This window comes from Erythrolamprus reginae, chromosome 9, assembly GCF_031021105.1.
Source record: "Erythrolamprus reginae isolate rEryReg1 chromosome 9, rEryReg1.hap1, whole genome shotgun sequence".
NCBI lineage: Eukaryota > Metazoa > Chordata > Lepidosauria > Squamata > Dipsadidae > Erythrolamprus > Erythrolamprus reginae.
Window position 1 is genome coordinate 40,150,995 of NC_091958.1, and position 24,141 is coordinate 40,175,135.

The 24,141-nt window shown below is 45.1% G+C and overlaps 1 protein-coding gene across 1 annotated transcript in view; it reads right to left on the reverse strand.

The window, feature by feature from the left end:
* Positions 1-24,141, reverse strand: part of PRKCB (protein kinase C beta) — a 273,710-nt gene that overhangs the window by 128,947 nt on the left and 120,622 nt on the right. The window contains exons 4-5 of the mRNA XM_070760867.1: positions 6,045-6,156; positions 446-574 (exon numbers count right to left, since the gene is read on the reverse strand). Of these exons, the coding sequence (XP_070616968.1) occupies positions 446-574; positions 6,045-6,156 (241 nt within the window). The remainder of the gene's footprint in view (positions 1-445; positions 575-6,044; positions 6,157-24,141) is intronic.

Below are 24,141 nucleotides of genomic sequence, written 5' to 3' on the forward strand. Positions count from 1 at the left end.
GTTCTCAGGAACAGACAGTATTATATGAGATCATGAGAAAAGATGGGGTGTGCTGGCTGGCACCATTAAGCACATTCTTTTACCTAGCTTCTCACAAGCTTCCTGTAAACATCTATCGCTATACCTGTGATGGCAGTAGACTCATGAATTACAACATCATTTAAAACTGCACATGTGTATTAGCTGCATTAGGTTGTAGAGAACAGAGTATTATAAAAAGAAGTGTTGTGTGAAATAGCTTCAGCTTCTTTTGGTTCTGGATTTTTCACCAATAAAGTTGGGATTTTTCACCCTGCAATGATCTTTGTCCTTCTGAATCTACTGAGAATCAGCAGCTGTCCTTTGTGGGGCTGTGCAGCCGCCGTGCAAGAGGAGCCGTAGATCCCTCCTTGCAGCAGGACAGGATCCACCCTCCTTCCCGGGATCCCCCCAATGCCAGACTTACTGATCACCGTCAGGACCTCGTTCTCAATCTCCGCCTTGATGTGGATGCGGCCTCGGCGCTCGGTGTGGTCCGTCCCGCAGAGGCTGGGCACGTTCATCACGCAGCGCTTGTGCACATTCATCATGCAGGCTGAGGCACAGAGAGAGAGAGAGAAAGGGGGTCAGCCCCACACAGGAGACCAGCCACCCTCGGCTCCTTCCCAAAAAGACAAGGCTGGGGGGGGGGGGTGGAGAAGCCGAGGGGCAATTCCCCCCATCTCTGGATGGCTCTCCCAGGGAAGCATGCCAGGCCTCCTCCACCATCGCGCCCAAGGGCAGGACAGACACCAACCGGGGGGGGGGGGGAACTGGCAAGAGCCCCCCCCCCCAATCCCAAAGAAGGAAGGAAGGTTTTCCGACTCTGAAGGGCTGGCAAGCAGTCTGAAACCCTCCTGGAGCCACTGGGGCTCCCTTCACTCCAGACCAGAGTGGACAGCCAAATACCCGGGACGGTCGGAGGATTTCTGCCCTGGACAGACCAGGGGCTCAACTAGGTTGTCTAGGAGATATACGAGGGGTCTAGGATTCTGCCAGGCTATCTTGGCAGGCTGGGAAAACACTCAAAGGGCTAATAGGCGCTTCTTGTCCTTGGACTTCCTTCTGTCTGTTTTCCCAAAGTGTTTTTCCTCCCAGGGAGATCTAAGAAGTCATTTAATTTAATTTAAATTATTTAACTTAACTTACTTAACTTAACTTAATTCAATTTAATTTGACTTCTTTGCCACCCAATCCCAATGGGACTCAGGGCAGCTCAAAACAGTAAATAGTACCTACAATAAACAAAGTCAAATATTATTTAATAAAAACAGTAAGATCCATTAAAAAAAAACCCCTAATGAGCTATCCAATCAAAAACACATACATGCAGAATCAGTTACAGTTCGGACATGATGAGGTGTTACATTCACATCTAGTAATACTGGAGGGGGGGCGCGTAAGAGGCCACCACCACCACCCATGTAGTTTTTGCCCTACTCGGCTGATATGTGAGAGCCTCCACAGAGCCAACCTTTGCTGGGATTCTTCTTCTCCCTCCTCAAAGCCTGGGGGATTCCAGGGCTGCAGCCTTTCTCTCCCCCCAGCCTGTTCCCAGCTGTCTCTCCGGGACCTTCAGCTCCCATGGAAAGAGGAAGACTACCAGGAAACAAGCTTCGAGAAAACTTTGGATTCTTTCCTTGGTCTCTGGCATGTCAACCCATCAGGTAGGTGGCTGCGATTCATACGGTAGGCACTAGGGGGCTCCCTAAGCTCATACTTTGTGACTGCTTGTCTACCTTTTCTGCATTGGGAGTTTTTAACTTGGGAATCAGAGAATCCAAAGGGGGTGAAAGGGGACCTTGGAGGTCTTCTAGTCCGACCTCTTTCCAAGGCAGGAATCTTCGTACCGTCCCGTACAAATGGCTATCCAATCTTTTCTTGAAGACCTCCAGCGATGTAGCCCCCATGACTCGGGCGACATAGAAACATAGAAGATTGACGGCAGAAAAAGACCTCATGGTCTTATACCATTCCCTGTATTTTATCTTAGGATGGATCTATGTTTACCCCAGGCATGTTTAAATTCAGTTCCTGTGGATTGACCAACCACGTCTGCTGGAAGTTTGGTCCAAGCATCTACGACTCTTTCAGTAAAATCATATTTTCTCACGTTGCTTCTGATCTTTTCCCCAACTAACCTCACATTGTGCCCCTTTGTTCTTGGGTTCACTTTCCTATTAAAAAAACTTCCCTCCGGAACCTTATTTCACCCTTTCACATATTTAAATGTTTTGATCATGTCCCCCCTTTCCCTTCCATCCTCCAGACCAGTGATTTTCAACCTTTTTTGAGCCGCAGCACATTTTTTACATTTACGAAACCCTGGGGCACATTGAGCGGGGGGAGGGGGGGTTTAAAAAAAGTTTGGACAAAAAAATTATCTCTCTCTTCCTCCCCTTCGCTCTATTTCTTTCTCCCTTCTTTCTCTCCTGTCCTTCCTCTTTCTTTCTTTCTCTCTCCATCCCTCTTTCTTTCTCTTCCTTCCTCTCTTTTTTGCTCTCTTTCTCTCTCCCTCCCTCTATGTCTCTCTCTCTCTCTCTCCTTCCCTCCCTCTCTTTCTCTCTCTCTTTCTTTCTCTTGTTCTCTTTCTCACTCTCTTGCTTTCTTTCTCTCTTGTTCTCTTTCTCTTTTTCTTTCTTTCTCTCTCTTGCTTTCTCTCTTGTTCTCTTTCTCTCTCTCTTGCTTTCTTTCTCTCTTGTTCTCTTTCTCTCGCTCTTTCTCTCTCTTGCTTTCTTTCTCTCTTGTTCTCTTTCTCTCTCTCTTGCTTTCTTTCTCTCTCTTTTGTTTTCTTTATCTCTGAGCTTCGCGGCACACCTGACCATGTCTTGCGGTACACTAGTGTGCCACGGCACACTGGTTGAAAAACACTGCTCCAGACTATACAGATGGAGTTCATTAAGTCTTTCCTGATAAGTTTTATGCTTAAGACCTTCCACCGTCTTTGGAGCTGTTCAATTTGGTCAATCTCTTTTTGTAGGTGAGGTGACGTCTCCAGAACTGAACACAGTATTCCAAATGACAAGCCATCCCAGCGATGGATGGTTCTCCCTGGCCTGAAATTTCTCCTTGGTCCCAGGTTGGGCTTCTCTTATACGGCCTTTGACCAATTGCTTTGTGTCCTGCCCTTGAGTGCTGTGGGGGAGACCCACCTTCTGTATGACTCGGTCAGCCTACCAAAGGACTCCAGCTGAAGCTATCCTTTCTCAGGCTTACTCCTGGGTGGTCATTCACCAGGAGGGGGAGGGGAGGACTTAGGAGTGCCTCAGCCGTTATTTCAGGCGTGCGGTAGGGAAAGCAAGTAGGATGCTTGGCTGCGTAGCTAGAGGTATAACAAGCAGGAAGAGGGAGATTATGATCCCACTATATAGAATGCTGGTGAGACCACATTTGGAATACTGTGTTCAGTTCTGGAGACCTCACCTACAAAAAGATATTGACAAAATAGAACGGGTCCAAAGACGGGCTACAAGAATGGTGGAAGGTCTTAAGCATAAAACCTATCAGAAAAGACTTAATGAACTCCATCTGTATAGTCTGGAGGACAGAAGGGAAAGGGGGGACATGATCGAAACATTTAAATATGTGAAAGGGTAAAATAAGGTTCAGGAGGGAAGTGTTTTTAATAGGAAAGTGAACACAAGAACAAGGGGACACAATCTGAAGTTAGTTGGGGGAAAGATCAAAAGCAATGTGAGAAAATATTATTTTACTGAAAGAGTAGTAGATCCTTGGAACAAACTTCCAGCAGACGTGGTTGGTAAATCCACAGTAACTGAATTTAAACATGCCTGGGATAAACATATACCCATTGTAAGATAAAATACAGGAAATAGTATAAGGGCAGACTACATGGACCATGAGGTCTTTTTCTGCCGTCAGTCTTCTATGTTTCTATGTTTAAAATATCCGCCACCCGACGCCCTGTTGGAGCTGAGTGGGAATCTGTGGTGGATTTGATCGGCCCACGTGACCAAAAAGACACAGGGATGGGTGGGAAAATCCTATTTGTCTAACTATCCCTAAGTGCGCGAACTCTTTAGAGCTAATTTCATCTGTCTAAGTGCCGATGTGATGAACTCAATCCAGGGTTTCTTGAACCTGCACGAAGTGTCTGAGTCCTGGCTTCCCTGGGTTCATTACTTGGACAGATGACAGCCTGCTCTTCAAATGTTGGAAGACTTATGTTACTCCTAGTACAGTGGTACCTCTACCTAAGAACGCCTCTACTTACAAACTTTTCTAGATAAGAACCGGATGTTCAAGATTTTTTGCCTCTTCTCAAGAACCATTTTCCACTTATAAACCCGAGCCTCTGAAACTGTAACCAGAAAAGGCGGGGAGAAGCCTCTGTGGGGCCTCTCTAGGAATCTCCTGGGAGGAAACAGGGCTGGAAAAGGCGGAGAGAAGCCTCTGTGGGGTCTCTCTAGGAATCTCCCAGGAGGAAACAGGTCTGGAAAGCCTCCGTGGGGCCTCTCTAGGAATCTCCTGGGAGGAAACAGGGCCGGAAAAGGCAAGGAGAAGCCTCCGTGGGGCCTCTCTAGGAATCTCCCAGGAGGAAACAGGTCCGGAAAAGGTGGGGAGAAGCCTCTGCGGGGCCTCTCTAGGAATCTCCCAGGAGGAAACAGGTCCGTAAAAGGTGGGGAGAAGCCTCTGCGGGGCCTCTCTAGGAATCTCCTGGGAGGAAACAGGGCCAGAAAAGGCAGGGAGAAGCCTCCGTGGGGCCTCTCTAGGAATCTCCTGGGAGGAAACAGGGCCGGAAAAGGCGGGGAGAAGCTTCTGTGGGGTCTCTCTAGGAATCTCCCGGGAGGAAACAGGGCCGGAAAAGGCGGGGAGAAGCCTCTGTGGGGCCTCTCTAGGAATCTCCCAGGAGGAAACAGGTCTGGAAAGCCTCCGTGGGGCCTCTCTAGGAATCTCCTGGGAGGAAACAGGGCCGGAAAAGGCAAGGAGAAGCCTCCGTGGGGCCTCTCTAGGAATCTCCCAGGAGGAAACAGGTCCGGAAAAGGTGGGGAGAAGCCTCTGCGGGGCCTCTCTAGGAATCTCCCAGGAGGAAACAGGTCCGTAAAAGGTGGGGAGAAGCCTCTGCGGGGCCTCTCTAGGAATCTCCTGGGAGGAAACAGGGCCAGAAAAGGCAGGGAGAAGCCTCCGTGGGGCCTCTCTAGGAATCTCCTGGGAGGAAACAGGGCCGGAAAAGGCGGGGAGAAGCTTCTGTGGGGTCTCTCTAGGAATCTCCCGGGAGGAAACAGGGCCGGAAAAGGTGGGGAGAAGACTCCGTTGGGTCCTCTCTAGGAATCTCCTGGGAGGAAACAGGGCCGGAAAAGGCAGGGAAAAGCCTCCGTGGGGCCTCTCTAGGAATCTCCTGGGAGGAAACAGGGCCAGAAAAGGTGGGGAGAAGCCTCTGCGGGGCCTCTCTAGGAATCTCCTGGGAGGAAACAGGGCCAGAAAAGCCAGGGAAAAGCCTCTGCGGGGCCTCTCTAGGAATCTCCTGGGAGGAAACAGGGCCGGAAAAGGTGGGGAAAAACCTCTGCTGGGCCTCTCTAGGAATCTCCTGGGAGGAAACAGGGCCTCTACCCTCCCTGTGGTTTCCCTAATCGCATGCATTATTTTCTTTTACACTGATTCCTATGGGAAAAATTGCTTCTTCTACTTAAGAACCCACTCACGGAATGAATTAAGTTTGTACGTAGAGGTACCGCTGTATTTCTCTTTCAAGGCTGGACACACCTAGTTGCCGCAACTATTATATCCTATGATTGAGCCTCCCCACCTGCAACAGGTGAGAAAGACGAGACTGGTGGGTGCTTCCTTGCATTTACCATCTCCCCCACAGCCATGTTTACTCCAACGGAGCTCTGCACTCTATTCATTTATCCATTTTTCAGGATGTCAGAGCTGCAGCTGCCCAGGATCACAGCTCCCCCTTGCAAGGAACCGCTCTGTTCCCGCTTCTCCCAAGGCCCCGTTTGAGAACAGAATAACGGAGCAGGGTGCTTCCCTAGGACTGGACCTCTCTGGCTGGGACTTACTTTCGCATTTCATCCCCTGGTGGATAAGTCCGTACAACAAGGAACCGCAGTGATCGCAGAAGGTCGGGCTGGAATATGTGTGGATTTTGAACTTGTGTTTGCTCCGTGGGTCCTGGAAGGAGAGAGAACGGTCAGTAAGGTCAGCAGGGTCTCCCAGATCTATAAGTAATTGCCTGCTGACATGCAACATTACTAATGCTGGGGTTTTATATATGTTTTACTTTTAATATTAGATTTGTTCCACTATTATATTGTTTCTATTATTGTTGTGAGCCGCCCCGAGTCTTCGGAGAGGGGTGGCATACAAATCTAATAAATAATAATAATAATAATAATAATAATAATAATAATAATGCAATTACTGCTTATGCTGGAAACCACTCCTGCACTTTTTCAATCACTCCCATTCCCAGTTGAAGTCCCCAAGTCTTAAAGTTGCCAAGGCCGGAGACCCTGAAATACCATATTTTTCAGAGTATAACATGCACTGGAGTATAAGACACACCTTAGTTTTTGTTAGTACTATGTACATAACTAGTTGGGTTTGGCAGTATATAAACTAAACTAATAATGTATGCTTACATGTATTAGAACACTATTGCTTTAAAAGCTTGTGCTACGGATTGCCACAAGAGGGAGCCAGAAGCGTGATTCATTCTCTCTGCTATTTCTATTATGTTCTGTGTGACTGCTGTAGAAAGAACTGTGTGTTCAAATGATGGATTATGTATTTGTAAGCTGAACAAAGGCTTATAGTATTGTATATGTATTGAGAATATTGACTGATTTAACTGTGTATGACTAGGACTGTTGTTGACTAAGATATTTGCCAAAGTAAATAATATTTTATACACTTAATGTATCTGGATTGCATTAATGAATTATTACTCATATCTCTGGGCTATCAGTTGGATATCTGCTAGACGTTTCCTCTGTGTATGTGTATCTTTGATCACTCAGAGATCACTCTGCACACTCCTGAACAGTTTGGGGGGAAGAAAACAAGGGGGGGGGGTTTCTGCTTCTGCCTCCCAGCAAACACTAAACAGTACAGATGATACACACTGTTTGCTGTGTATTTCTTTGCATGTGTGCCTGACCCATAAAAATAGCAAAGAACTGGAGAAATGAATATTATGGCAGTATATTAATGCCAGAAAGTTTTCTTAAATGTACTCACACTAACTCCTCCCAATTATTTAAATAGATCTACTCCAAACATGACTAAGTCAGTGTTTAACTCAGCTGCCTTACTTTAATACTAAAATAGGACATTAATCTCTGCTATTTAAAATAAGATACAAAGCATTGGGCCTCTTCAGATCATGCATTCATTCATCCATTCATCTATCCATCCATCCATCCATTCTCCGAGGATTCAGCTTTTTTATTTTAAAAAGCTTCTTTGTTTCATTAAATTATCTAGACCAGTGGCAGGCAAAGTTGGCTATCTATGACATGTGGACTTCAACTCCCAGAATTCCTGAGCTAGCATGACTGGCTCCGGAATTCTGGGAGTTGAAGTCCACACATCATAGAAGATTTATTTATTTATTATTTATTATTTATTACTTGGATTTGTATGCCGCCCCTCTCCGAAGACTCGGGGCGGCTCACAACATGTAAGAAGACAAATCGTAAGTAATCAACAATTTAAAATTTTAAAGATTTAAAAACCCTACAAACTAACAGACTCACACACAAGCATACCATATATAAATTCAACGTGCCCAGGGGGGGGGATGTTTCAATTCCCCCATGCCTGACGGCAAAGGTGGGTTTTAAGAAGTTTACGGAAGGCAGGAAGAGTAGGGGCAGTTCTAATCTCCGGGGGGAGTTGGTTCCAGAGGGCCGGTGCCGCCACAGAGACGGCTCTTCCCCTGGGGCCCGCCAACCGACATTGCTTAGTTGACGGGACCCGGAGAAGGCCCACTCTGTGGGACCTAATTGGTCGCTGGGATTCGTGCGGCAGGAGGCGGTCTCGGAGATATTCTGGTCCAGTGCCATGAAGGGCTTTAAAGGTCATAACCAACACTTTGAATTGTGACCGGAAACTGATCGGCAGCCAGTGCAGACTGCGGAGTGATGGTGAAACATGGGCATACCTGGGTAAGCCCATGACTGCTCTCGCAGCTGCATTCTGCACGATCTGGAGTTTCCGAACACTTTTCAAAGGTAGCCCCATGTAGAGAGCATTACAGTAGTCGAACCTCGAGGTGATGAGGGCATGAGTGACTGTGAGCAGTGAGTCCCGGTCCAGATAGGGCCGCAACTGGTGCACCAGGCGAACCTGGGCAAACGTCCCCCTCGCCACAGCTGCGAGATGTTGTTCTAATGTGAGCTGTGGATCGAGGAGGACGCCCAAGTTGCGGACCCTCTCTGAGGGGGTCAATAATTCCCCCCCCAGGGTAATGGACGGACAGATGGAGTTGTCCTTGGGAGGCAAAACCCACAGCCACTCCGTCTTATCCGGATTGAGTTTGAGTCTGTTGACACCCATCCAGGCCCCAACAGCCTCCAGGCACCGGCACATCACTTCCACCGCTTCGTTGACTGGGCATGGGGTGGAGATGTAAAGCTGGGTATCATCGGCATATTGATGATACCTCACCCCATGTCCTTGGATGATCTCACCCAGCGGTTTCATGTAGATGTTAAATAGCAGGGGGGAGAGGACCGACCCCTGAGGCACCCCACAAGGGAGAGACCTAGGAGTCGACCTCTGTCCCCCCACTAACACCGACTGCAACCGGCCAGAGAGGTAGGAGGAGAACCACTGAAGAACAGTGCCTCCCACTCCCAACCCCTCCAGCCGGCGCAGAAGGATACCATGGTCGATGGTATCGAAAGCCGCTGAGAGGTCAAGGAGCACCAGGACAGAGGATAAACCCCTGTCCCGGGCCCGCCAGAGATCATCCATCAACGCGACCAAAGCGGTTTCCGTGCTGTAACCGGGCCTGAAACCCGACTGCTGGGGACCTAGATAATCGGCTTCTTCCAAGGACCGCTGGAGCTGGAGTGCCACCACCTTCTCAACAACCTTCCCCATAAAGGGAAGGTTGGAGACTGGACGGTAGTTATTAAGCACAGCTGGGTCCAGGGAGGGCTTCTTGAGGAGGGGGCGCACAAGCGCTTCTTTATAGAGTGATGGAAAAACTCCCCTCCCCAAGGAAGCGTTGGTAATCTCCTGGGCCCAGCTCCGTGTCACCTCCCTGCTGGCCGAGACCAACCAGGAGGGACACGGATCCAGTAAACAGGTGGCGGAACTCACAGCTCCAATGGCCTTGTCCACTTCATCAGGTGTCACCAGATCAAACTCTTCCCAGACAGGTGGACAAGTACGTGCCCCAGTCACCTCGACTGACTCGTTGTCAGTCAACTCTGCTATACAATTGGAGTCGAGGTCGGCCCGAATCCGAGCGACTTTATCAGCGAAAAACGAGTTAAAGTCCTCGGCACTACTCTGCAAGGGCTCCCCAACTCCCCCCTGATTAAGAAGGGAGCGGGTCACCCTAAACAGAGCGGCCGGGCGGGATTCCGCTGATGCAATCAAGGCGGCATGGTACGCGCATCTTGCCGCCTTGAGCGCCACTTTGTAAGTCTTAATAAAAGCTCTTACAAGTGTTCGATCAGATTCAGACCTACTCTTCCTCCATCGCTTCTCTAGACGTCTCTTCTGGCGTTTCAACTCCCGGAGCTCCTCGTTGAACCATGGAGCTCTACGGGGTCTAGCGCCACGGAGAGGTCGCAAAGGCGCAATCCGGTCAAGGGCCTCTGCTGCAGCCTCGTTCCAGGCTTTCGCAAGAGACTCTGCCGAACTGTGGACAAGTGCCTCTGGTATAACCCCAAGCGCCGTCTGAAAGCCCTCTGGGTCCATCAGGCGTCTGGGGCGGAACATCTTAATTGGTTCCGCCTCCCTGCGGGGAAGGATTGGAGCCAGGAAGTCAAGCCGTAGTAGAAAATGGTCTGACCATGACAAAGGCACTGCTTCTAAGCCCCTTAGTCTCAGACCATTACTCAATTGCTCGGAAAGGAATACCATGTCGGGTGCGTGCCCCCCCTCATGAGTCGGACCCCGTACTACTTGAGTCAGGTCCATGGCTGTCATGGTGGCCATGAACTCCTGTGCCAACCCAGAGGTTTCGCCGAGTGACGGCAGGTTGAAGTCCCCCAAGACAATAAGTCTGGGGAACTCCACCGCCAACCCGGCTACCTCCTCGAGTAGCACAGGCAGGGCTTTTGACACGCAGCTGGGAGGCAGGTACGTGAGAAATAAGCCCACCTGAACCCCTAGGTCCAACTTCATCAAGAGTGACTCGCAACCCGCAATTTCCGGAGCAATGAGTCCACGTAGGCAAAGGCTCTCCCTGGCTATAATAGCCACTCCTCCCCCCCTTCCCTGGGGTCGAGGTTGATGCCATATCTGAAACCCAGCTGGGCAAATTTCAGAGAGAGGAACACCTCCCTCTGGGCCCAGCCAGGTTTCAGTAATACATGCCAGGTCGGCCTCCTCATCCAGGATCAGATCCCGGATGAGGAGAGCTTTGTTTACCACCGACCTGGCATTAAGCAGCAGCAACCTGAGTCCAGGGCCAGAGTTACACTCATCACCAGTACCCAAGATTGGGCTCACGGAGCCAGAACAAGGGATCGTTATTAAGCAACGGTCCCTCGTTCCCCTGGAACGGCTAACTCCGCGGCCCCCGCCATATCTGCCTCTCCCCAGCAACACAGGAATATTCCGACCCTCTGCCACCCCAGAGATCGATGCCCCATCCCCTCCCGCCTCTTGAGCGTCAGGTGGGCCAAATCTACCATTCATACTCCCACCATTCATCTCATCCATACCGTGACCCCACCCACCCCAGTCATCCCAATCATACCGGCCATTCAGCCCATGCACACAAGTAATTCTGTCCCAGTCATCCATTTAAATTTTGAACCCCCAATACTAAAAATAGATTAAATTTATAACAGTTAAAACAGTAAAAACACTAATAAATATGTAAAAAATGCAATTTCCAGTTAATTAATTAGTAGTTAAATATTAAACAAATAAAAATATAAAAATATAAAAATAGCTAAGAATAAAATGTATTAAGATGTATTAAAAATATAGAAAAATATAGAAGAAAAAGGAGCCAGTCAGTAGTTCTTAAATAGTCAATAGCAAGGTGGTACCAAAGTCTAGGTAAATGGCCGACTTTGCCAACCCCTGGTCTAGAACAATAATAAATTCGTCTTGAAAAAAACAAGTCTAATAATTTGAGCATTCTACAGACATTTATAGTTATTGACTTACCCCCTTGCATCCAGTTTCAGCAGTCTGATTAGCAAAAGAAAATAAAACTATGCCTCTGCCTCCTAGCAATTTGCCTCCTTGTAGCATTAGTTTCCCTTTCAGTTCTACCACGGGGCTGCAGCCTCAATCAGCTGAGGGTCCAGAAGCTTATAATCCATTTCTTTGCTTAACAGGCTCTGTGCTGTTTGCTTGAAGGAGGTAAATTGCTGGGAGGCAAAGGCCAAAGGGTGAGAGTGGCTCGGTGGGGCTACATTCAGTGTATAAGATGCACCCAGGTTTTCACCCTCTTTTGGGGGGTAAAAAGGTGCGTCTTATACTCTGAAAAATATGGTAGATGGTTTTTCATTTGTTTTTCTGAAGAAGGAGGCTTGCTCAGGGACCCTGGCATGGGTGCAACCTCCTCTCACTGAGCTTCGGTCCAGAACGGCTGGAATCTCCTTGACTGACCCCAGAAGGAGAAGTGTCCCTCGCACCAGGAGCCGTGACCAACAAAGGAGGCTTGGGAAGAGGGATTGAAAAGGCGCCCCATTAGGAAAATTATTGAATGTGCAGAGCTGGATATGATGACGAGGCGGCTGAAGAACCAAGAAGAGTCGGAATTCTATAAAATCTGGGACAGAGTCTATATTTGGTTGAATAAAAGAAATTCTCAATGAATTCAAGGTTATATAAATTTATTATGCTGAAGTGTATATAAATAGAGAAATGAAATAGATATTTTTTCTTTTTTTTTCTTTTTCCTCTGAAATGATCTAATCAACAAAAGTTTTTCTTTTCTTACCATGTAGACTTCTACTATGAGCGGAGCGATTGTAGCTCCTTTTTTTGTTAGGTGTTTTGTTTTGTATTTTTATGTATGTGTGTTGCGTCTTGTTTTTAAAAAATAATAAAAATTTTAAAAAAAGAAAAAAGAAAAAAAGGCCCCCATAAAAAGCAATCTCATTCCTTTTTTAAAAAAAGAGTAGTTGTTAATTATTAGTTGGATTTGGATTGTAGTTTTAAAATTTTTCCATATATATATGCGATAGAGTATCTTGCAGGAGTTTGTATACACAATTAGAACAACACTCCAACGGCACTCCAACAATAAATATGAACTTTACGTCGTAAGGAAACGATACACCAGCCTATTGCTGGTTTCATCTACTATCTTTTTTCTATATATTCTCGCTCTCTTCTTTTCTCACCTAGCTGTTTTATTTCTTTTCCTTCTTCATCTCTTTCTTTTCGTTCTCCTCTTTTCTCTTCCTCTTTTTACCCCCTCTTTCTCCTCCTCCCCTGCTCTAACTTTTCTTCTCCCTTTTCCTCCCCCATGTAAATATGTATACTATTTTAAAATTGCATACTTTAAAACCACACAAATTTGTACCAATGTCTAAATAGTCCTTTTGTTTTCTGTATTCCCTTCCCCCATTTATTTGCAATAAAGATTATATTAATAAATTAAAAAAAGCAATCCCACATATTATCATCAGGGGTGGACATGTCCCAAAGCCAAATTATATTGGAATACAGTGATACCTTGTCTTACAAATTTAATTGGTTCCGGGACGAGGTTCTTAAGGTGAAAAGTTTGTAAGACGAAACAATGTTTCCCATAGGAATCAATGGAAAAGTGATTAATGTGTGCAAGCCCAAAATTCGCCCCTTTTGCCAGCCGAAGCGCCCGTTTTTGCACTGCTGGGATTCCCCTGAGACTCCCCTCCATGGGAAACCCCGCCTCCCGTTGCCTGCGAAGTGCTCGTTTTTGCAATGCTGGGATTCCTCTGCTGGGATTCCTCTGCTGGGATTACCCTGCAGCATCACAAAAACACGGAAGTCCGCAGGTGGGATTTCCCATGGAGGGGAGCCTCAGGGGAATCCCAGCAGCGCAAAAATGGGTGCTTCGCTGGCAACGGAAGTCCGGAGGCGGGGCATCCCAGCGGTGGCAGTGGGTTTGTAAGGTGAAAATAGTTTGTAAGAAGAGGCAAAAAAATCTTAAACCCCTGGTTTGTATCTCGAAAAGTTTGTATGACGAGGCGGTTTGTAAGACGAGGTATCACTGTACTATTGAAAAATGGTTAAGAGAAATAACGAAACAGGAAATAAGAGAAATGCCAGAATTCTTCTTATTAGGCATATTCCCACCCATAATATAAAAAAGAGAAATCCAATATTTGATAATACATATCCTAACGGCAACAAGAATAGTTTTTGCACAACGATGGAAGGATCAAGAAACTCCAAAAGAAGGAGAGATAATTTAAAAAACCATTGAGTGCGCTGAAATGGATATGATGACGAAGAGGTTGAAGGGGCAAGAGGTAACAGAATATTATAAAGTCTATGATTGGTTGAACAGAAGATTAAAGAACAATTAAATATATTACAAATAAGTAAATAGTAATAATTAGATAGCTGTAAATTTGTAAATAGTAAAATTGTCATCTATTATTAGAATGCCAAGTATATAAGAACAACAAAAGAGAAAGTTTTAGTATGAAATACAGTGTTCCCTCGATTTTCGCGGGGGATGTGTTCCAAGATCGCCCGCGAAAGTCGAATTTCCACGAAGTAGAGATGCGGAAGTAAATACACTATTTTTGGCTATGAACAGTATCACAAGCCTTCCCTTAACACTTTAAATCCCTAAACTGCAATTTCCCATTCCCTTAGTAACCATTTAGATTATTACTCATCATGTTTATTTATTAAAGTTTATTAAAAAAAAATTTATTAAAGGCAGACGAAAGTTTGGCGATGACATATGACGTCATCGGGTGGGAAAAACCGTGGTATAGGGAAAAAACCCGCAAAGTATTTTTTAATTAATATTTTTGAAAAACCGTGGTATAGACTTTCCGCAAAGTTCAAACCCGCGAAAATCGAGGGAACACTGTATATGTTGCATGATAAGATTTGTAAAGGTTTTTCCCCAGAAACCTCTGACAAGAGCAGAGCAGTAAGAGCTCCTATATCTGTTGTATGTATGTTGGTGTTTTGTTTTAATAATAAAATTAAAAATTGAAGGGGGAAAAAAAAGCAATCCCAGTGTTATCGGTGACTAAGCTCCAAAACATTGGAAAGCATCTTTAAAATGTGCAGGGAACTCTGCTTGCCATGGAAAAATTGCTGGGGGAAATATGCAACTCCTGATCTTCATCCTTCAAGACCTTTCTCTAGAAGTGGCCAGTCAATCTCAGAGTAAAGCTGCTATTTTAAAGGGGGGGGGGGAAATGTCCCCCCCACTCAGGGCTGCTGTCAGGAAGCAGCAACCACCCCCAGCCTGTAGCTGAGGAGGGGGGCTGCACGCCTGCCTTCACACGAGCTTCCTCAACTCAGCTCCAGGGCCACCCAGGAGACCCCGTCCTGCAAAGGGGAGCGAAGGAGGCAAGAAGTGGCTGCACCCCAGAGCCCCCACCTGCCTTTCATTTCAACACCGTCCAGATTTCATGACTCTGAGAAGCAAAATGCCAGTGGGAATCCGTTCAGGACCTGTGACAACACTGAAGTCAAGTCTCCTTATTTCAGCTGTTGACCAGCTTTTGACCTTGAATTTACATTGGTTTTTTTTTTACCAGGCAGATTTTTTTAGCAGTCAGGCGGTATGAAAAGCAAGTAGAATGCTTGGCTGCATAGCTAGAGGCATAACAAGCAGGAAGAGGAAGATGGTGATCCCGCGGTATGGAATGCTGGTGAGACCCCATTTGGAATAATACTGTGTTCAGTTCTGGAGACCTCACCTACAAAAAGAGATTGATCAAGTTGAATGGGTCCAAAGACGGGCTACAAAAATGGTGGAAGGTCTTGAGCATAAAACCTATCAGGAAAGACTCCATGAACTCCATCTGTAGAGTCTGGAGGACAGAAGGAAAAATGGGGACATGATCGAAACATTTAAATATGTTAAAGGGTTTAATAAGGTTCAGGAGAGAAGTGTTTTTAGTAGGAAAGTGAAGACAAGAACAAGGGAGCACAATCTGAGGGGCGTTGGGGGAAAGATCAGAAGCAACGTGAGAAAACATGGTTTTACTGAAAGAGTAGTAGATGCTTGGAACAAACTTCCAGCAGATGAGAGAGAGGAGAAAGATAAATTTCTCAAGCTCCTCGGAGCTGAGAAGAATTGCTGCAAAAGGAAAAGTCAACCAAACATGCAAACAAAAGCAAATAAAACATCCCCAGGAGCAAAACGAATGAAAGTTTAATTTGCATACATTGTTTAATGGCTGTTAAATTGGCCACGTCCACCTAGTCACATGGCCTGCTCACCCAGCCGGTCCGGCCCCCCCAACAATCTGAGAGTCAGCCTCAGTGAATTGGCTCCCATTTAAAAAGTGTGAGGAGTCTAGGATCTCCTGCTTGAGGAGGGGACCGGATTGGGATGCTTCTTAAGGTCCTGCCTCACCAGCCTTCTCAAGAAAGCAGAACTCTTGAAACGAAAGCCATTTCAAAAGGAAGCTTTTATTGGAAGATTGCGACAGCAAGAGATGTAGGTGGGAAGTAAGTTTTCCTGCTCAAAATGTTAGACGAAACCGTTGCATGCAGAGCCCCTCCCAAAGTCCAATTCATCCCGAGGTGCGAAGATGTTATGGGAAACTCACACTGAGAAGGTGACAAATGCTGGTCTCCACGGCAACCTGCTACTCTTCTCCAAAGACCAGATAAGGCAGCTGGCTCCAAGCACATTCCTTTCCCCCTCCCAAGGTCCCGAAAATTACAGCAAGGCAAAGCAAGGAGTAGAAACAGAAACCTCATAAAGAGATTCCCCCAAAGCCTGCCCCCTCCCTCCAGAATGACAGCATCCCTATAGGAATCTATGGGACCTCCAAGATCCCTTCCTGTTAGATAGGCAGGCAGGCATTGGCATAGCTAACAGGAACCAGGCAGGTTCAGCAGGAACTGGAACAGCAATCTTTATATCAGCACCAAACAGACTGAACAGAGAACAGCATCTTGGCAGCTCCTTTTAGTGGAGCTGTCAAACTCCAAGCAATAGTGAGGCTGTATTTTCCCGCTTGCCGGCTGCTTCGGGACCGTGAGAGACAAGATTGTCTCCGGCTGATGTTGTGAATGATTGAATGGAAATGACTGCGCATGGGGACTTTTTACGATTGTATTAATCATTCTTTTTTAAACCATAATTTGATTTCTTCATACATATTGTTTTCATTCTGTTGGACACCGCCCTGAGTCACTTTGAGAAGGATGGCACAGAAGTCGAATGAATGAATGAATGAATGAATGAATGAATGAATGAATGAATACATACATAAATACATACATACATACATACATACATACATACATACATACAGCTTAAAGACTCATCTATGTCACTAGGCCTGAGGTCATTAGATCTTCGCCTGACCAACGAGTGTTGTAGTGTGTTTCACAGAGTGAATGGTAATGAATTTTTAAAATTATATTAGAACTTTTATTGTTTTTTAAATTATATTAATTGGATTTAGATGTACTGCTATATTTTCTTTGATATGTTGTGAGGTGCCCCGAATCCCTGGAGAGGGGCGGCATACAAATCCAATAGATAGATAGATAGATAGATAGATAGATAGATAGATAGATAGATAGATAGATAGATAGATAGATAGATAGATAGATGATAGATAGATGATAGATAGATAGATAGATAGATAGATAGATAGATAGATAGATAGATAGATAGATAGATAGATAGATGATAGGTAGGTAGGTAGATAGATAGGATAGATAGATGATAGATAGATGATAGATAGATAGATGATAGATAGATAGATAGATAGATAGATAGATAGATTGTACATACATACATTACATACATACATACATACATACATACATACATACATACATACACACATACACACATACACACATACATAATTTGGAATACTGTGCTCAGTTCTGGAGACCTCATCTACCAAAAGATGTTGATAAAATGGAACAGATCCAAAAACGGGTTACAAAAATGGTGGAAGGTCTTAAGCATAAAACTTATCAGGAAAGACTTCATGAACTCCATCTGTATAGTCTGGAGGACAGAAGGGAAAGGGGAGACATGATTGAAACATTTAAATATGTTCAAGGGTTAAATAAGGTTAAGGAGGGAAGTGTTTTTAATAGGAAAGTGAACCCAAGAACAAGGGGACACAATCTGAGGTGAGTTGGGGGAAAGATCCAAAGCAACGTGAGAAAAGATTATTTGACTGAAAGAGTCGTAGATGCTTGGAACAAACTTCCAGCAGACGTGGTTGGTAAATCCACAGGAACTGAATTGAAACATGCCTGGGATAAACATAGATCCATCCTAAGATCAAATACAGGAAATACAGTCGTAAAAGGGCAGACTAGATGGACCACAAGGTCTTTTTCTGCCGTCAATCTTCTATGTTTCTAATTCTTTTTCAAACAATAGATTTCTTCCCATGTATTGTTTTCATTATGTTGTACACCACTCTGAGTCGCTTCGACAAGGGCAGCACAGAAGTCAAATCAATCAATCAATCAATAAATGCTGGGACACATGCAGAGGCCAGAGACCTGAAGCTGTATGCACAGCGCACAGGTAGCAATGGTTAACCGCAACCCCCACCTGCCGCTACCACGAATGGGAAGCAAGCCGCAGCTCTAAGGGTCTAATGAGATTTTGAAGTGGGATTAGCTTGAAGGCCAAGAGGCAACTGAAGTGATGGAGCTGAATCCCAGGGCTTTTCTTGCCAATGTGTTGCCAGCAACACAATCAGAGCAGCAAGCCCTCCAACCTTGGGGAGACGGAGCTCTAATGGAATTTCACCTTCTCCAACCTCGATTCTTGGGCAAAATTAATTGCTTCAAACGGTACAGAGCCCTCGGTCTCGAAAGCAACCTGGCCTCCAATTCATTAGTGTTGCAGATGCTCCTTTTAATGCCCGGGTTGACAACTGAGTAATGAGAAGCCGGAGAAGGGGGGAAAAAAAGGGGAGGGGGGCTAACAGCAATTAACCTCTTTTCAGCAACCATCCAACACTCTCAATCACTAATTCAGCTGCAGTATTTGGAGAAGTGGTGCTTTCAAGGAAGATCACGGTCTTTAAGAGGCCAAGCAACATGGGTGCGCCTTCATCCAGTGGAGTGTCAAGGGTTAAGATTATGATGGGCTCCTTCGCCCTTCTTGAGTTCTGGGCTTCTTGTAAAGAAGGTGGAATCAGAAGGATTTAGTCTTGATCTAGGAGGCATTTCAGATGAAGCTTGAGTTAAGACCAGAGGTGAGCTGCTAAGGTGGAACCAGGAGTGGGCAGCAGGCAGGATGGGTGGAACACAGTTCCACCGGTGGAAATGAAGATGCGTGCGCAACTCCAGCTGATTGGCAGCTGTCACTTCCTGGATTACTGGTCTCAGCTCGGCTCTCCTTTTTCTCCCTGCTGCTGCTGTGTCTGCGCTCCTTGCTTTTTTCCTCTTTCCTCCTTCCTGGTTTCAGACGAGCTTCCTTTCTCCTGCCCGGCTCCCCTCCAGCCTCACGTGGCCACCTCCCGCCCGAGGTGCAAGCAAAAGGCGTGTGGGTGGAAGCGGCGCTGGCAGCATTTATGCTTCTGGTAGCACCCGTTCGCCTAGCTACCCAGCCTGGGGCAGGGGGGGTGACCCAGGAAGTATGGATGGGTGGGTGGGTGGACGGATGTACAGACAGACAGACAGACAGACAGACAGACAGATAGATGTAGATAGATAGATAGATAGATAGATAGATAGATAGATAGATAGATAGATAGATAGATAGATAGATAGATAGATTTCAAACCTTGGCCACTTTAAGACTTGTGGACTTCAACTCTAGGGCTGGCTGAGGAACCCTGGGAGTTGAAGTCCACAATTCTTAAAGTGGCCAAGGTTGGAGAGTCTTGTTTCATTCCCTCCTCACTGCTGAATCACTTGCCCAGAGCTCCAGCTTTGCTTCCATCATAAAGAATGCTGGTCACATTCAGCAACCGATCTTCCCCTGCTCAATACAGATAATTTTTTTTCCATAATTCAAGCCTGGGATTATTTGCCGTGCATCAGGAATACGTTCCAGGGATGCCAAGTGCCGTCAGGTTTCCCATCCCTGTCACAGGGATCCCCCCCATCTGCTCTACCTCCGTGCTGACCTCTTTTTTAGGAGCAAGGAGCATCTCATCACAATGCAAACCGATCAGGCGTCTCTGCTTTCTAAATTGCCTCAAACCAATTTTAGTTCAGATTCTGTAAGGACAGAATCTCCCTCTGGAAATGTCTGGAGCCTGGCCCAGCTCCAAGCCTCAGAATCCAGGTGGCCTGGATTTCATGGGTGGGTGGGTGTTTCCTTGGCACCCCATTTTCACACAGGGCTGTGCAGGCATATGTGGAGGTGGGGGGAAGCCCCCTTCCCTCCCCCCAAGAGACAGCAGAAGAGATTCCCCACCCACGCACTCCCCCACAAATGGCCCAGCCTTGGTGTCTCGCAGACTGATCCGCTTCCCTCCTTCTTTGAGCCAGGGTGGTGCAGTGGTTAGAGTGCAGCCCTGCAGGCTACTTCGTCAGCTAACTGCTAGATGTAGTTCAGCAGTTCAAATCTCACCAGCGGCTCAAGGTTGACTCAGCCTTCCGTCCTTCCATGGTGGGTAAAATGAGGGCCCAGATTGTTGGGGGCAATAATAATAATAATAATAATAATTATTATTATTATTATTATTATTATTATTATTATTATTATAATTATTATAATTATAATAATAATAATTATAATAATAACAACAACAACAACAATAAACAACAACAACAATAATATAGAAGGGTGGCATACAAATCTAATATATTATTATTATTATTATTATTATTATTATTATTATTATTATTATAATTATTATAATAATAACAACAACAACAACAATAAACAACAACAACAACAATAATATAGAAGGGTGGCATACAAATCTAATATATTATTATTATTATTATTATTATTATTATTATTATTATTATTTACTAGATTTGTATGCTGCCCCTCTCCAAGGACACGGAGCAGCTCACAACAAACAATACAATATACAAATCCAATATTAAATGACCTATAAAGCCCTACATGGCATCGGACCAGAATATCTCCGGGACCACCTTCTACTGCACAATGTCGTCTGGCAGGACCCCGGGAAGAGCCTTCTCTGTGGTGGCCCAGGCCCTCTGGTATCAACTCCCCCCGGATATTAGGACCGCCTCCACCCTCCTCGCCTTTCGCAAACTCCTTAAAACTCACTTCTGCTGTCAGGCATGGGGAAATTGATTCCCCCGGGCTGTTCCCACTTTAGGTATGTTTTTTGTCTGGGATGTATGACTGTTTTTATATTAAGGGTTTTAAATTGCTTTTTAACTATTGGATTTGTACTGTGTTTTTGTTGTGAGCCGCTCCGAGTCTCCGGAGAGGGGCGGCATACAAATCTGTTAGGAGCCTCCTGAAAATTCAAGGGTACAAATTTCAGACACAAAATCGTTTGAAAATTCAAAACAATGTTCTTTATCCCAAAAGTCAAAATAAACTATGCACTCTTTTTGTATTGCAAAGAGCACTCGTCCCAAAACAACTGGGTAGTCTGTACAATTAACCTTAAGCAGTCATTAAGTACTTAGCTAGCAGCTGTGAAGAAACTTCACACCCCTTCTTCTTCCAATGAAGTGAGACACACACACACACACACACACACACACATGTTGCTCTGCTTTGTTTTCAAAGGCGTGAAAAATCAACAAGCAAAGTCCAGAAACCAGGAACCCAGGATTCCTGACAAACTGCGACCAGATACTCTTTCACAACGGCCAAACCCACACACTGCTATTTATAGCAGCAGCCCTAATTACGGGAGCCCCACCCAACCACAGGTGGCCTCATTTTCTCTTGTAATAATCCTTCAGTTGTTGTCTCCTATGCATCACTCTACGCATGCGTGGATGTGTCATTAATTCTTGTTCAGAATCCAGAGATGATACAGATGATTGATCTCCTCCTGGGCTGTCTGTCAAACTCCCCTCTTCCCTGTCACTCATGCTGCCTTGGTCAGAGGTGGCTTCATCGGCAGATTCCATCGGGAGCAAAACAGGCCTGCGGCATGTGGATGTCTCCCCCACATCCACCTGTACATTCCTTGGGGCAGGAGCTGGGCCAGAGCTAACCGCAACACTAACTAAATAACTAAATAACTAACTAACTAACTAACTAACTAACTAACTAACTAAATAAATAAATAAATAAATAAATAAATAAATAAATAAATAAATAAATAAATAAATAAATAAATAAACAACTAAATAACTAAATAACTAAATATCTAAATATCTAAATAAATAACTAAATAATAACTAACTAACTAACTAACTAACTAAATAACTAAATAACTAAATAACTAAACTAAATAAACAAACAAACAAACAAACAAACAAACAAATAAATATGGCTGGGGATGCCCCAAGTCCTGGGGGCTGGCAAAGCTGAAGCCCTCCGGCCAGCTGCTTTGGTCATCCTTCAGCTTTCCTGCCCTGCATCTGGGCATCACCCCAGGAAATGAGAGATCTGATTCCCTCCAAATGCTTCTCTGGCCTGGCTGCCTTCCCAGAGGGCTGTCAATCAAAGGAATAGAGAAAAGCTTTGCCATCTGCCCCACTTCTAAACCAAGAGAGGGGTTCTCGCAGTCCTGGAATTGGATAATGCACTGGATATTTACAGCCCTAACGACAGCCGCTAGAATATCCTCTGCTCAATTCTGGAAAAATAAGATGACACCATCAGAAAAGGATTCAATTGATAAAATATATGGATGCACTGAAATGGACAAAATGACCATGGAAATCAAGGGAACGAGTGATTCAGAATACTACGACACTTGGAATATATGGTGCAGGTGGATGGAGAATAGAAATAAGCTATAGTGATATGTAATGTGTAATGGCATGCAAAAACAGATAAACATATAAAATGCAATAAATAGAAACATAGAAGATTGACAGCAGAAAAAGACTTCCTGGTCCATCAGCCCTTCTACTATTTCCTGTATTTTATCTTAGGATGGATATATGTTTATCCCAGGCATGTTTAAATTCAGTTACTTTGGATTTACCAACCACATCTGCTGGAAGTTTGTTCCAAGCATCTTTCAGTCAAATAATATTTTCTCATGTTGCTTCTGATCTTTCCCCAACTAACTCAGATTGTGCCCCCTGTGTTCTTGGGTTCACTTTCCTATTAAAAACGCTTCCCTCCTGAACCTTATTTTAACCCTTTAACATACGGTATTTAAATGCTTCCATCATGTCCCCCCTTTCCCTTCTGTCCTCCAGACTATACAGATTGAATTCATTGAGTCTTTCCTGAGCAGTTTTATGCTTAAGACCTTACATAATAGTATGTAAAAGTAAATATAAACAGGTATATAAATGCAAATGTATTGTATATGAAAATGGAAATGTAAGAAATATAAATAAATGGATCCGCAGTAAAAATTAAATATATCAATATAAAGAATAAGTGTACATTTAAGAAAGTTAAATATACTAATATCATAGGCTTTATTAACTTATGGAAATGTATATAGTTTGTTTAAGACACAGAGATATGATTTGTAATTTCAATACGCAAAATGAAACTGTATTGGATCTGTAATAACAATTATATGAATTATCTTCTTTTTAAAATAAAAGTTCAAATATTTTTTTAAAAAAATATATAAGTAAATGGGTAAGTTCTGTAAAAAAAAAGATATTGAGATGTATATATATTTTAGTTGTAAAATTCAATAAGCAAAAAGAAACCACAGGGCTGCTTGGGGGCTGCCACTGGAAAGCCCATGCGGTGGGGGCAGGGGGGCTAAATCCTGTTTGCAATGCAGGATTTACTCAGGAGAAAACTTCTAGGGGCTCCCTATAGACCACAAACCTGCCCCCCCGGAAAGAAAACCGAGCAAATGCCGCTCATTCGGAGCTGCCTGCTGCTCAGCTCATGTCTGGCGATGGGCCAGGCTGCAAAACTGCTGCTGGACCAACCGCTTTGCCTGAAAATGTCACCGGGCAACGTTCCCTCCCCAGGAATAAGCAGCCAGCAGGACTGGCTCCTCCCAGGTGGGGGCAGGGGGACGGCAGCGATTTGGCAGCCCCCTCAATCGCTCCTCAAGTGACGTTCAGGATTCCAAGCTGGTAAAAGGTGCAATTGATGTGCATTACATGCCTGGAACTAAAAGGGCATCTAAGAATAAAATGGGTGCTGTTCTCTACATGCACAGAGAGAGAGAAGGAAAACTGAAAGTGCTTTTAATAAAATCCTATTGTATTATCTAAGAGATAGTTATGAGAGGGAGGGGGGAAAGGGCAGGAAGGGAGGGAGGGAAAGAAGGAAGGAAGGGAAAGAAGGAAGAAAGGGAGGGAGGGAAAGAAGGAAGGGAAGGAAGGGAAGGAAGGAAGAGAAGGAAGGAAGGAAGGGAAAGAAGGAAGGAAGAGAAGGAAGGAAAAGGAAAGAAGGAAGAGGGAGGGAGGAAGGGAAGAAGGAAGGGAAAGAAGGAAGGAAGGGAAAGAAGGGAGGGAGGGAAAGAAGGAAGGAGGGGAAGGAAGGAAGGAAGGAAAGAAGGAAAGAAGAAAGGAAGGGAAGGAAGGAAGCGAAAGAAGGAAGGAAGAGAAGGAAGGAAAAGGAGAGAAGGAAGAGGGAGGGAGGGAGGAAGGGAAGAAGGAAGGGAAAGAAGGAAGGAAGGGAAAGAAGGAAGGAAGGCAGGAAGGAAGAGAAGGGAGGAAGGAAGGAAGAGCCTAGGAAAGAAGGAAAGAAGAGATGGAGGGAGGGAGGGACAGAAGAGAGGG